Source organism: Centroberyx gerrardi, chromosome 10, assembly GCF_048128805.1.
Source record: "Centroberyx gerrardi isolate f3 chromosome 10, fCenGer3.hap1.cur.20231027, whole genome shotgun sequence".
Classification (NCBI taxonomy): Eukaryota; Metazoa; Chordata; class Actinopteri; order Beryciformes; family Berycidae; genus Centroberyx; species Centroberyx gerrardi.
The window spans coordinates 10,987,439-11,000,452 of NC_136006.1; the positions used below are offsets into that span (position 1 = coordinate 10,987,439).

Sequence of the window (13,014 nt, forward strand, 5' to 3'; positions counted from 1 at the left end):
TGAATTCCCTGTGTGAATTCCCCACACTCAGACAATATGGTGTTCCTGGGGAAGGTTCTTTCTCTTTATTTCATAAGTGTCTATGGGTGTTTGTGCCAGGAAGACAATGATCAACATAAGGCCATACTTCTCGCCGGTCCCATGACCAACCAACAGGTGAATGGCAAGGCTTCTGAAGGAACTGCACTGGACACCTTTGACTGTACTCATCCCTTACCTTCAGGATCCAGAGTCTACTTTGAGTACCTCCAGAGCAGGGGGATAACCCACTTCAAAGTGCCCCTGTCATGGGCTCAGCTCCTGCCTACAGACCTCTCCAGCCAGCCCCAACAGGCTGTAGTGACCTGCTACCAGACTCTGCTGAAACAGCTAGTGGAGGTGGGCCTTCAGCCTCTGGTTGTCCTTCATGGATCCACAGTACCAGAAGCCCTCAGATCAAGGTTTGGAGGCTGGGAGAGTCCAGAGCTGTTAGAGGTGTTTGAGCAGTATGCAGAGTTTGCTTTCCAAGAGTTTGGAGAGCTGGCAAACTCCTGGGTGACGTTGAGCCACCTAGATGAGCTGAGGGATGCTGAGATACAAAACACCCTCCATGCACATGTCAATATCTACCACCGTTACCATCAGCTGTTTCCTGGGAGAGGTAGGAGCTGAATATTTTATTGGAGTGTACCCTGATCTTGTGCAACTTCATTATAAAGCTAAAGACTCAAGATTGCCCATTTTAAACCTGTAGCCATAGGAAATAAAGAATGGTTAATCTGTCTGAAATATTCAGAACTTTCTAAAAAGTGAAATATCTTGTCAGTCATTATTCCAAAATGTGCAAGTGTGCTGAATCTGATCTGATTTGCACTAGAAATTGTTCTTAAATGCCAGCATCAATCACTGAAGCCTGATAAATATGCAAAGCTGCCATACAGGCAGTGGCAAAAGGGTACTGGTATAGTTGGTCTTTTTCAAGCCTAAGGCTGGCACAGTGAGCTAAAGTTGAGCTGCTATTGTCATTTAAACATGGACACCAATAAAGATCTAGAATAAAGCTGTCAGTCTGTTATTGGCATTGCCTATTTTCGCCTGTTTTCACTGTAAATATGTCAGGAGCAAAGCAGAGTTTCTTTAGTTTATTGTCCTGATACTTGTGCCAATGAGAATATTTCTACACTGCCACAATTTATGGTCATACAATACACTGATGAGTTATGAAGTCTGAGGATCTGATTATTATAAGTAAATGAAGAAGTAAATGGCTTGATGCCTGCGTATGCTAGTGTGATGACATTACCAACCTCCTTGGGTCTCACCTAATCACCATGGTAGACTTTCTCAGTCCAGTGATATTGCAAAAATCTAATTTTAATTAACCGTTAGGTTGTTCATACATTAAGTTATGTATTAAAGTATTGACTTCTGTATTCTATTAATTCTGCATTTTGAAAACTATTGAAACAATCATATTTTGGAAACTAGCTTTCTTATCTTCTGTTGTAGCTGTCAACCTTGACTGTGTGTGCACAGTAATGATGGCAGTGATTGATGAGATATTGGTTTCCATATCTGCTCACCATGTATAACAAAGGTCATGACAAGTGAATGCAGTAATGCAGGGGAAAGGACACTGTGTTCTCTCTGTCTAATAGGAGAGGAAAAGTATAAATTAATAATTGAATTAAAATATCATGTGTTTCAGATGGAGGTATATCAGTTGGGGTAAAGGCCAACACAGTTCCAATTATCTGTGACACTCAACTAGTGGTAAGATCATGCTGTAATAGAAGTTTGGTGCTTTTCCAGTATGGCAATATGACAATGATGACAATATGACAAGACTTATCCTAACAGCATAAAACTGTTTGGATACACATGTAAGGATACTTACACTTTCCACATCTATTGTAGCTACACTATCACCTGCACCTCTCTTTCAGAAATATTTTGATTTCCTGTCTGTACAAATTCAATATGACTGCACCACCAGAGAAAACCTAGAAGAGGGACTGCAAAGCCTAATGGTATGTATCTTTTTCAAGATACAGTTATCAATCTCATACCTATATAAATAATAATGTAATAAGCCCTAACTTTAAGCATCATGTCACTTATTCTGAGAATTTTGTTGCATGCACTTGTATTGCATATGTATTCTTGTAGGGAAAGAGCAGAGACAATCCCATTCTCTTTTATGAGCTGAACATCAATGACTGCTCTCCTGGCCAGTTACAGTCTCTTACGGAAATCTTAAAAGGTAATCTTCCATATACTCATTAATCAATAGAGTTACAATCTAAGATAAATGAGTTCTTCTTAGTACTCAGTTACTATTGCCTGCTATGTGCATTGTACATGTGCATTATCAATACAGAAGTTTTACAAACTAAGAACTGAAAACCAAATTGTATATGTAACAGAGCAATATTTTTATTTGCCTGTTTATTGTCACAAATGGATTACTGAACTAATCCTAATATACAATAATATAAGAAATGTTGAGTGGTTAGATTAATCCACGTCTATAATTACTTCATGGCCTGTATGAAAAGTTAGATTGCACCATTTAATTCAATTTATAATGAAGAATGGCAGGGCGGATTCATGGATTGCATAATCACTTGAGGATAATTCAATGCTTAATTACACTCATGGAATTTTTACAGAGCTGAGAAATGAAGATGAAAATGTTCTTGGATTTGACGTTGTGGACTTGTTTGAAATACCCACAGCTGACGCTATCCCTAAAAGGTATACTGGTGCATATAAAAAAATATTATTTACTCAACAATACAACCTGATTCATCCAAACAGTATCTTTGTGTAGATATCTGAAAATGATCATTTCAGGTCTTGGTGGACAACTTTTGGCAGTGTAGGTAAGTTGAGGGGCTAGTTAAGTCAAAAACAATCAGTTAATTCAGGAGAGTTTTGACCAAATGAGATTACTTCTTTTGAAAACATTTGCTTTTGCGTTTGCACTTAATTTTCCTCCTCACCCACCATATCTAAATTTGGATATGGTGATTTCTATTCGACGTTGTATCACTTGACTGTAATTTTGCAGGCACAGCGTTTCTAGCTTTCTCTGGTCCTGCACCCCGCTGACTTACATCCTGCTATGTGGTAGTTTTAATGTAGGTGATGCCACCATGACACTCAGTTCAGTCAAGGGGAATACACCTGTAGATGCCAGTTTCATAAGAGCTTCAGAAACTGACACTCCCTTTGACAGAGATGGTATTTATATGTATGATACCAAAATAGTATGTTGCCTGTTTGGTCCTATCTGTTAACTCTTCAACACTAATCTAATATTTTTACTGAAAAGCATCTGTTCAGTTCTCGTGAAGTAATTTTATTTTCTAAAATATTATTCCACTTTCTTTCTTTAAAGTCATTCACACCAACCTGATGTTGTATACAGCAGTCTTCAAACATCACCATCTTCCCCAACATACCACAACATTTGGAGCAAGTTTGCCACCATGACTGCATCTGAGCGAGATGTCTTCCTAAATGAATCGTTTCCAATTGGCTTCCATTGGGCTACTTCCAGTGAGTCCTTCAAGGTTGAAGGAGGATGGTCAGAAGACGGGAAGGGAGAGACAATTTGGGACTGTTTTGGCCATGAAAACAAAGTTTTTGATAATCAAACAGCTGATCTGGCTTGTGACAGCTACCACAAGGTGGATTATGATGTCTACCTCCTTCGAGGTCTCCATGTCAACACCTACCAGTTTTCCATCTCCTGGGCCCGTATTTTCCCCTCTGGCCACCAGGAGAGCCATTCTGAGAAAGGGGCTCTTTACTATGACAAGCTGATCAATGCTCTCATTGAGTCTGGCATACAACCTGTTGTCACCTTGTACCACTGGGATCTGCCCCAGGTGCTCCAGGACTATGGTGGATGGACCAATGCTTCCATTGTTGAAGCATTTAAGGACTATGCAGACTTCTGCTTCTCCAGGTTCGGAGACAGGGTCAAGACCTGGAACACTTTCAGTAGTCCCTGGGTGGTGAGCCATGCTGGCTATGGAACTGGTGAGCATCCCCCTGGAGTAAAGGATTATGTGGTTGCCTCCTACCAGGTGAGAGTGATATTTTTACTTTAGCAAAAATACATTCTGTTATAATGTCACCCTTATTCATTAGCTTACCATTTCTGTGGCCTTTACAGGTCACTCACAATATGCTTAAGTCCCATGCTGAGGCCTGGCATGTCTACAATGATAAACACAGGAAGAAGCAGGGAGGGAAAGTGGGCATTGCCCTGAACTCAGACTGGGCTGAGCCCATGGACCCCTCCAGACCTGAAGACGTAGCAGCTGCTGATCGCTACCTGCAGTTCATGCTGGGCTGGTTTGCCCATCCCATATTTGTAGATGGGGATTATCCTGCAACACTCAAGACTCAGATTGAACAGAAAACAAATGAGTGTCCCCTCTCTGAGCCTGCCATTCTTCCAGTCTTCACTGTAGAAGAGAGCCAGAGGATATGTGGAACAGCTGACTTTTTGGGATTAAACCACTATACCTCCCGTTTGGTGAACAACAGTGATGGTGGCTGCATCCCTGGCCCTCAGGGGGTGGGTGACTTCCAGGCCCATGTGGACGCTTCCTGGTCTTCTACAGCATCTGACTGGATCCATTCTGCACCTTGGGGCCTTAGAAGACTTCTCAACTACATCTCTGCAGAGTACCTGAATGTTACCAAGGTGCCTGTTCACATAACTGGGAACGGAATGCCCACTGAGTACAGTGGGGACTCTCTCAATGATACCAGTCGAATAGAGTACATGAGGAGCTACATCAATGAAGCACTGAAAGGTATGTTGTTGGGAAATTGTTGATCAATCCAAATTTGATATACAATATCATGCTTAATGGAGTTAAATGGCTGAATGTCTTTATTTTCTAAATAGCAATCCATTTGGATGGAATAGATGTGCAGCGTTTCACTGTCCAATCACTCATGGATGGCTTTGAAGGTCCACAAGGCTACAGTGAACGTTTTGGATTGCACCATGTCAACTTTGACCTGCCTGACAGGCCCAGGACTCCAAAGCAATCTGCTTATTTTTACGCTGAGGTTATTGAGAAAAATGGGTTTGCTTCCACAAATTTTTTTTATGTACAGGGTTTGAAAAACTTGGAACCAAAAAAGTTGTATTCAATGCCCCCTTCCAAAGTCCCATCCCAAGCAAAGGTTGTATGGAAGAAATTCTCAAGCCAAACCAATTTTCAAAGGAAACTCTACCACTATGGTATTTTCCCACAAGGCTTCCACTGGGGAGTGTCATCGTCTGCTTACCAGATTGAGGGTGGCTGGAATGCTGATGGTAAAGGACCTAGTGTCTGGGATACATTCACCCAGAAACCTGGCACTATTCCTGCTAATGCCAATGGAGATGTAGCCTGTGACAGCTACAGTAGACTGGAAGAGGACCTGTACATGCTTCGGGCTCTGAGGGTAAAGTCCTACAGATTCTCTCTATCCTGGTCCAGGATCTTTCCCAATGGTCAGCACACTTCCTTGAACCAAAAAGGTGTTGACTACTACAATAGGCTCATTGATGGCCTCCTAGCATATAACATCACACCCATGGTGACACTCTACCATTGGGACCTTCCTCAAGCTTTGCAAAACCTCAATGGTTGGGACAATGTAAACATGATTGACATTTTCAATGACTTCTGCGACTTCTGCTTTTCCACCTTTGGGGACAGAGTGAAGTTTTGGATGACCTTCAACCAGCCTCATACAATCGCGTGGTCCGGATATGGACTTGGGCAGATCCCACCAAATGTTAAGAAGCCAGGAGATGCACCGTACAGAGTTGCTCACAATCTTATAAAAGCACATGCCAAGGCCTACCACACATATGATGAGAAGTATCGCAAATCCCAAGGTGGTTTGGTATCCATTGCCCTCAATGCTGATTGGATTGAACCCAAAGATATCAACATCCCTCGGGAAGTGGTGGCTGCTGACCGCGCTCTGCAGTTCCAACTTGGTTGGTTTGCACATCCCATTTTCAAAAATGGAGACTATCCAGATGCAATGAAGTGGCAAGTTGGAAACAAGAGTGAACTCCAAGGTCTATCAGAGTCCAGACTACCTGCCTTCACTGAAGAAGAAAAGGCCTACATCAGGGGAACTGCTGACATCTTCTGCATAAATCATTATACTACAAAGATAGCAAGCCATATCACAGCTCGGCTCACCCCACAGTCCTATGACTATGATCGGGACTTGTCAGAAGCAGAGGAGGGTGATTCACCAACCACTGCCATCAGTAACCAGAGAGCTGTAGCATGGGGCTTGAGAAGGCTCCTCAACTGGATCAAGGAGGAGTATGGAGATCCAGAGATTTACATTACAGAGAATGGAGTAGCTACAGACACAAAGACCACAGTTGATGACACTGACAGAATATTCTACTATAAAACCTACATTGATGAAGCTCTAAAAGGTGAGTGTGCACACCAATTATTGCAGTTTCATATCTCATATAAATATCTCATATAAATATCATATATAATATAAATGTATTTCTCTGGTAATCACTACTTAAATATCAGCAAGATTTAGCCAGCACTAACGAATGAGTCAGTTAACAATTCTACTTTATATTTCTATCTTAAACCAATGAATAGATTACTGAAAATTGAAAACTGAAATTGTTAATTAATTTGCAAAATATTCTTTTGAAATTTTACATTTTTATATAAAATGTATGTTAATTATGCTATGTTAAAACGAATATATCCTTTTTTATTGGTAATTATGTTATTTATATCCTAATATCACATTCCATAGCTCATAATCTAGATGGTGTGAAGGTGAGAGGATACATAGCATCATCTCTCATGGATTCTTTTGAGTGGCTCAATGGGTACAAAGTAGGATTTGGGCTCCATCACATCGACTTCACAAACCCAAACCGGCCAAGGACACCCAAACACTCAGCCCATTACTACTACCAAGTCATCAAGGACAATGGCTTCCCTAAACCAGATGATGAAAAGATACTTTATGGACAGTTTCCCAAAGGCTTTAGCTGGAGCACTGCCAGCGCCTCTTACCAGGTAAGCATGGTCCAACACATTTCCTTTTGTTAAAAGGCAGAGTGTACTTCAGGCATACTGGCACGGTATGAGGTGGCTTGATCCTTGCAATGTGTTCACTGTTGAAGTACCCTTGAACAAGATACTGAAACCCTGCTTGCTCCAGGGATGAAACTCCTGGCTGTCCATGCACTCTGACCTCTCTGGTGTAATGAAAACATATAACTGTGCATGTATGAAATACATTTTAAATTCCTAAAATAAAAAAGGAAATAGATACATTCTTCAATAGTTTATTCCCCTGTTTCCTTACTTAGTTGAGTTACAAATGATAAAAACATCATCTGGCTTCTAGACACCAGATGTCATTTTCTCATCATTTGATGTTATGAGACCACTTTGCTGTGTATCCACATATCCAAAATATGTCCATTGTGCATCTCTCATATTTCCATTCCATACTTATACTGTATGTGTATTGTGGTTGCATCATTTCTAGACTATGTTAAATTCTGATCATAATGTTAGCCTGACTACCTCCAAATTAGATGTGGATGATGTGACAGCAATGCCAACAAAGCATGTTTTCTGTTAATTTACACCTGACTGAATATCATGATCAAACAGCAAAAGTTGTGTCCCATCTAACTTGGATGTAACAGGCCATGTACAGATAAAACTGCCATGGACTTCCTACTTTTTACTAAATGCAGGAACCATGGGCGAGAAGGATTGAGGAACTTTTGCCATTGCTACCGCTATAATATTACTTTCCTTTTATTCCAGATTGAAGGGAGCTGGAGAGCCCATGGAAAGGGACTGAGCATCTGGGACAAGTTTACCCATACTCCTCTGAGAGTGGGCAACAATGACAACGGCGATATCGCTTGTGATAGCTACAACAAGATTGACAAGGATGTGGAGGTGCTGAAGAAGTTAAAGGTGACCCACTATCGTTTCTCTATATCCTGGACCAGGGTGCTTCCTGATGGTACTAACAAACACATCAATGAGGCTGGACTCAACTACTACCATAGATTACTGGATGCCTTGGAAGCTGCCAATATTCAGCCTCAGGTAGGTAGTGTTGCCTTTGTAATATTCTTTCCTTTACAAGGCGTCAGTTACTTAACTGAATTCCATTTTTCAGATTTTATTTATGTAACAAAGATGATGTATCAGGATCAGATTCATATTATTGATCTAGTGTGGAGGATTTGAGATAAAAGTATACTTTTTTTTTTCATAGAATATTCTAATACACAGTGAAATTATAATGCATTGTTATCACAACACAAACATCAGCATTCATATTTACATTCATGTGCCATTAATATTTAATTAATGGTAATCATGCAGGTGCAACATCATTTTTAATGGGTTTTTAAACTACCTCAAATCAACTTCTTTCAACAAGCAACACCATGTGAGACACTTGCAAATTTGGGCTACCTCGGAATAAATTCACCTGTGGGGAGACAGTGCACTGTTTCAACCTCTTACCAATTTTCTCCATTCTTCAGGTCACTCTGTACCACTGGGACCTTCCTCTGGCTCTGCAGAAAGTGGGGGGCTGGGAGAATGAAACCACTGTCCAGAGATTCAGAGATTATGCCGATGTGGTATTTAGCCGACTCGGAGACAGAGTGAAGTTCTGGATCACTCTCAATGAACCCTACATTGTGGCCAACCTTGGCTACGGATATGGTACCTTTGCTCCAGGTAAACAAACAACTTTCTCTTGAAATGCTTTCTGCCTTAATCACTTTTTACCATTCAATATAGGAATATATGTTATGTGTGCTCAGTGCTATCAAATCAGTATTTGTGATCATCTGTTTCTCAAAGCTATCAGAAAGAAATCAGAGACTCAATTCTCCAATTTGTGGTGTCATGCCAATATATCACTTGGAGACTCCATTGACAATGTATGGGAGAGTGACTTTGTGGACTCATTCAATGATTATTTTTAACTTTTACATCAAATTAGCTGATCCAAACCACAAAATATATTCTTAATGCCAAGTAAATCATCCTTGATTCTTTCAAAGTAATTCTTTCCATCTTTTGCATTAATTCTCTAAGGGACTATACATTTGTATGCCATCACAGATGTAGGATTTAGGAGACAGTAATGCATATTTAATTTAATTTAATTTAATTTAATTTAATTTAATTTTAATTTTAATGAATGACTGTATATCTTATTTAAAAATAAGTAGTAGGCTCTATAGGTTCTATATGTTGTAGTTGTCCTGTTGTTTTCTTCAGAGTGGGAATAATTAATCTATATACAGATGAAACAATTCCACTGCACATTGAAAAGTGGAAATTGGTCTATAAGGACATATTCTAGCCATGTTGTCTGATGATGAATATGCTTAACAAACCCTTTTAATAACACCTCACGTGTATCAGGCATTGTGGGTAAGCAGTATATTGCTGGTCACAACCTGATCAAGGCCCATGCTGAGGCCTGGCACGTGTACAACGACAAGTACCGTGCAAAGCAGGGTGGCCTCATCTCCATCACCATCAATTCTGACTGGGTGGAGCCGCGGAACCCACATAAACAGGAGGATGTGGATGCAGCCAGACGCATCCTGCAGGTAGATAAATATGTCTGGATACCAGACTTGGGTCTAATAGTATTTGCAAATAATGTGTAGTGTTTATTTTAATCGCCATGGAGTACCAGATGAGGTAGGGCTTTGTGCATCAGGAAAGTTCAGATAGTGTCAGATAAGTTGAAAATCACAGAAAAGCTTATTAAATGCAGATTCAAATGCATTTCAATGAAACCTTCTGGCATTCATTGTATTGTGCTATGTGATAAACCCCACCCATCTGGTATCCCAAGCAGGTTACAACAAAAACTAAGAATTATGTGCATATATGAATTTTCCATGTCAGTGGACTAAATGTATCTATGGACTATACTATCAGGATTAAGGTTGGCTTGGTTGAGCCCTGGATGTTCTGAATATCATCAGCTGTGATTTTTCCATAGTTCTTCATTGGCTGGTTTGCCCACCCAATTTTCAATGGAGATTATAATGACGTAATGAAAACCATCATTCGTGAGAGAAGCCTTGCTGCAGGTCTGCCTAAATCACGGTAAATGAGAGATAGTTCATACCATTAAAAGCATAAAAATCGAAGTGGTTTGATATATAATATTAATATGGCTTAGCCAGTATTTGCAGTACCCTCTGTGTTAAACTCCCCGATCTGTAAATTCATTATGGCATGCTCTATTGACACTGTCGCCCCACTGCCAGCTTTGTTTATGTTTTGATTCACTAAAATGAAAAAATGTTTCACTCTCAAATTTATTGCTGCAACTTACAAGCCTCGACTGACAGTATCTGGCAGTTAAGCATGAGTCTAAGAAGTATTTTGAGGCTGTTCACAATGCATATACATACTGTATGTATTATTATATGTACACCTAAAATTTAAATGGACAGAAAATTCTGGATTGGTCTTTGAAAAACACTTTTCTCTTTAACTAAGGCTTCCTGAGTTCAAACCCGAGGAAATCAAGAGGATCAAAGGGACTCATGATTACTTTGGCTTCAACCATTACACCACAATTCTGGCATTTCCTGTTGACTTTGGAGATCGACAGGATTATGAAGGCGACAGGTGAGCTTAGATTTGAAAAAGACACTGAGCCAACATAAGACATTTGGTGGATGTTTTTATGTGCATGATGGGTGGTCCCAGTGGGAATCAAACGATCACATACAGTAGGTGCGGTGAGGTTAATATATTTACATAGATGTATCTAGAAACGTTTATGTGCGTTTGATTGATCATGAGTTGATGTCCAATCCAACATCCAGGGGTGCTGGAAGCATCCAGGACCGCAGCTGGATTGAGTCAGGCTCCTTCTGGCTGAAGATCACTCCATTTGGATTCAGGAGGATCCTCAATTTTATCAAGGATGAGTATGGAAATCCACCCATCTACGTCACAGAGAATGGGATCTCAGAACGAGGAGCAGTAGACCTGAATGACCTCCACAGAAAGCACTACTATGAGAGTTACATCAACCAGGCCCTGAAAGGTACGAGTCAGTGTTGGATGGATTGATGGAAATTAATTTATTGTATGATCTCATTATTTATAATTAAGAAATTGTGCAATTGAGAATTTGGAAAAGATTATGGAAAAAGATTCACTTCTGATGTTTCACTTCATTGCTACAACTTGTTTGCATGCATTCCTTTTCATTTTAGAGGTGAATTAGAGAATAGGACACTTTGTTATAGTAGCTCAAGCAACTGAGCAGCAAAGAATGAGTCATCGAGTCTTTAATCATATGTACATACATGATCATACTAGTTAATGTTGACCTTTCAGCCCTTCGTCTGGATGGAGTTGATTTGAGAGGCTACACAGCCTGGTCATTGATGGACAATTTTGAGTGGGCTGCTGGCTTCGCCGAGCGATTTGGACTTTTCTTTGTGAACCGGTCCGACCCCACCCTTCCTCGCATCACTAAAGGCTCAGCTTCTCGCTATGCCACCATCATCACTTGCAATGGCTTCCCAGACCCAGCGCTTGGGCCCCATGAGTGTTTGAACCCTGAACCTGAAGGTAACGTAATGCAAAAATCTACTGATTTAAAGCCACTATCATCGTGGTAGGATTTTGGAATTAGTTATTCCTCCAGATGTTATTCTTGGCAGAGTGGAAACACCCTTGAAACAGCCTTCAGGCCATGTGCCACTAAAACTAATACTAATGTAATTCTTTGAAGCAGACTTTAGCCCATGTCTAAATGCAGAACGGTTGCAATAAAATAGTTGGAATTAATGATGGAATTTTTCCTTGTGTCTTGTCTCTCTCTTACCACAGCTACAAGTGCCCCCACTGTGACCACACCTGTCCCTGTCCTCCCCCTGAACATGGTGGACTTCTTGGGTCTGGAGCTCTCAGCTCATGATGCTGAAGTGGCACTCTATGTCATCTTTGTACTTCTTCTTTTAAGTGTAATTGGGGTCATCTTTGTGGTCTACCGGCTCTTGAGGGCTAAAAGGAAGTTAAAGACAACAACTGTGGAATCCCTCAGGATGGAGAGAATGTGAGGACAGTTTTGGAATTGTATGAAAACATTTATTGCAAGCTACTCTATCTGTTATACACACCTGGATTAAATAGTATTTGCTAATACTTGTATGGTTTTCAGATGCCTATTTAGGTGCCATTTAGCTTTATTTTCAGCCTTGTGTTACTCTTCTATGAATACCTATACTACCTATGTAAACTAAACTAAACCTTAAAACAGACTCAGCAATAGAATCACCAAGTGTAGCTACTATTGTCTACTATAAAAGATACTGGAACCAAAATGTTGTTGGACTACTGTGCATGTTTGAAAACTTTTGTGTACACATTATTTCATATAGAAGTTTCCAGGTTGTTAGGACAGTGATTTCACATTTTGCCAGGTTATGATAGCAACGTGGCTGTATGCTTCTTAAAGCATGCAGCTGAGTTGTGCAGCGTATTGAACAGTGTCCTGTCAGCTGTCAGCTTTTGGAGATCAGCTGAAGTTGATCCCTATTGTTTGGATCTTGGCTGACAGAGGCCCAGGATCTATTGGGAGAGTTTTGTTCCAAAATGATATATCCACCTTTTAAAGCAACTTGAAATGTGATTTTGTGATCATTGCTACTACAATGCTACCAATTTATTTTTTAGAAATAAAGGCTATACCTGGAAGCTGTTGGCATGTCTGATGCCATTGTCACCAACTGACCACTGGATGGCGCCACTACATAATTTTCTTCAGACGTGGACTCTGGATGGAGTATTCTTTCTAAACCCGCTTTGCTACAGTATGTGACAGTTTCATATATGTTAAACAGTATCACAGAGAGGACAAATAGGAAAATGAAACTAACACACATTGTAACATTACTTTGTGGGCATAAGTAGGTAGGGGAAA

The 13,014-nt window shown here is 40.3% G+C and overlaps 2 protein-coding genes across 2 annotated transcripts in view; one reads left to right on the plus strand and one right to left on the minus strand.

Moving 5' to 3' along the window:
* traf3ip1 (TNF receptor-associated factor 3 interacting protein 1) overlaps window positions 1–13,014 on the minus strand; it is a 328,730-nt gene that overhangs the window by 55,066 nt on the left and 260,650 nt on the right. The gene's annotated exons all lie outside the window — the stretch shown is intronic.
* On the plus strand, window positions 37–12,151 carry LOC139910529 (lactase/phlorizin hydrolase-like). Its single transcript, XM_078285917.1, has 16 exons — window positions 37–640; window positions 1,688–1,752; window positions 2,149–2,242; window positions 2,652–2,736; window positions 3,413–4,076; window positions 4,166–4,814; window positions 4,910–6,460; window positions 6,808–7,076; window positions 7,842–8,132; window positions 8,579–8,777; window positions 9,474–9,664; window positions 10,066–10,172; window positions 10,572–10,703; window positions 10,904–11,127; window positions 11,424–11,660; window positions 11,922–12,151. The coding sequence occupies exons 1-16, from the start codon at window positions 37–39 to the stop codon at window positions 12,149–12,151; spliced, it is 5,592 nt and encodes a 1,863-aa protein (XP_078142043.1).

What these genes read in the sequence shown, in the direction of transcription:
- LOC139910529 (XM_078285917.1), top strand. Translation starts at nt 37, where the DNA reads ATGGTGTTCCTGGGGAAGGTTCTTTCTCTTTATTTCATAAGTGTCTAT. An exon ending in TCTTACGGAAATCTTAAAAG is followed by an intron (nt 2,243 to 2,651) that starts GTAATCTTCCAT and finishes GAATTTTTACAG; the next exon opens with AGCTGAGAAATGAAGATGAA. An exon ending in GCAGGTCTGCCTAAATCACG is followed by an intron (nt 10,173 to 10,571) that starts GTAAATGAGAGA and finishes TCTTTAACTAAG; the next exon opens with GCTTCCTGAGTTCAAACCCG.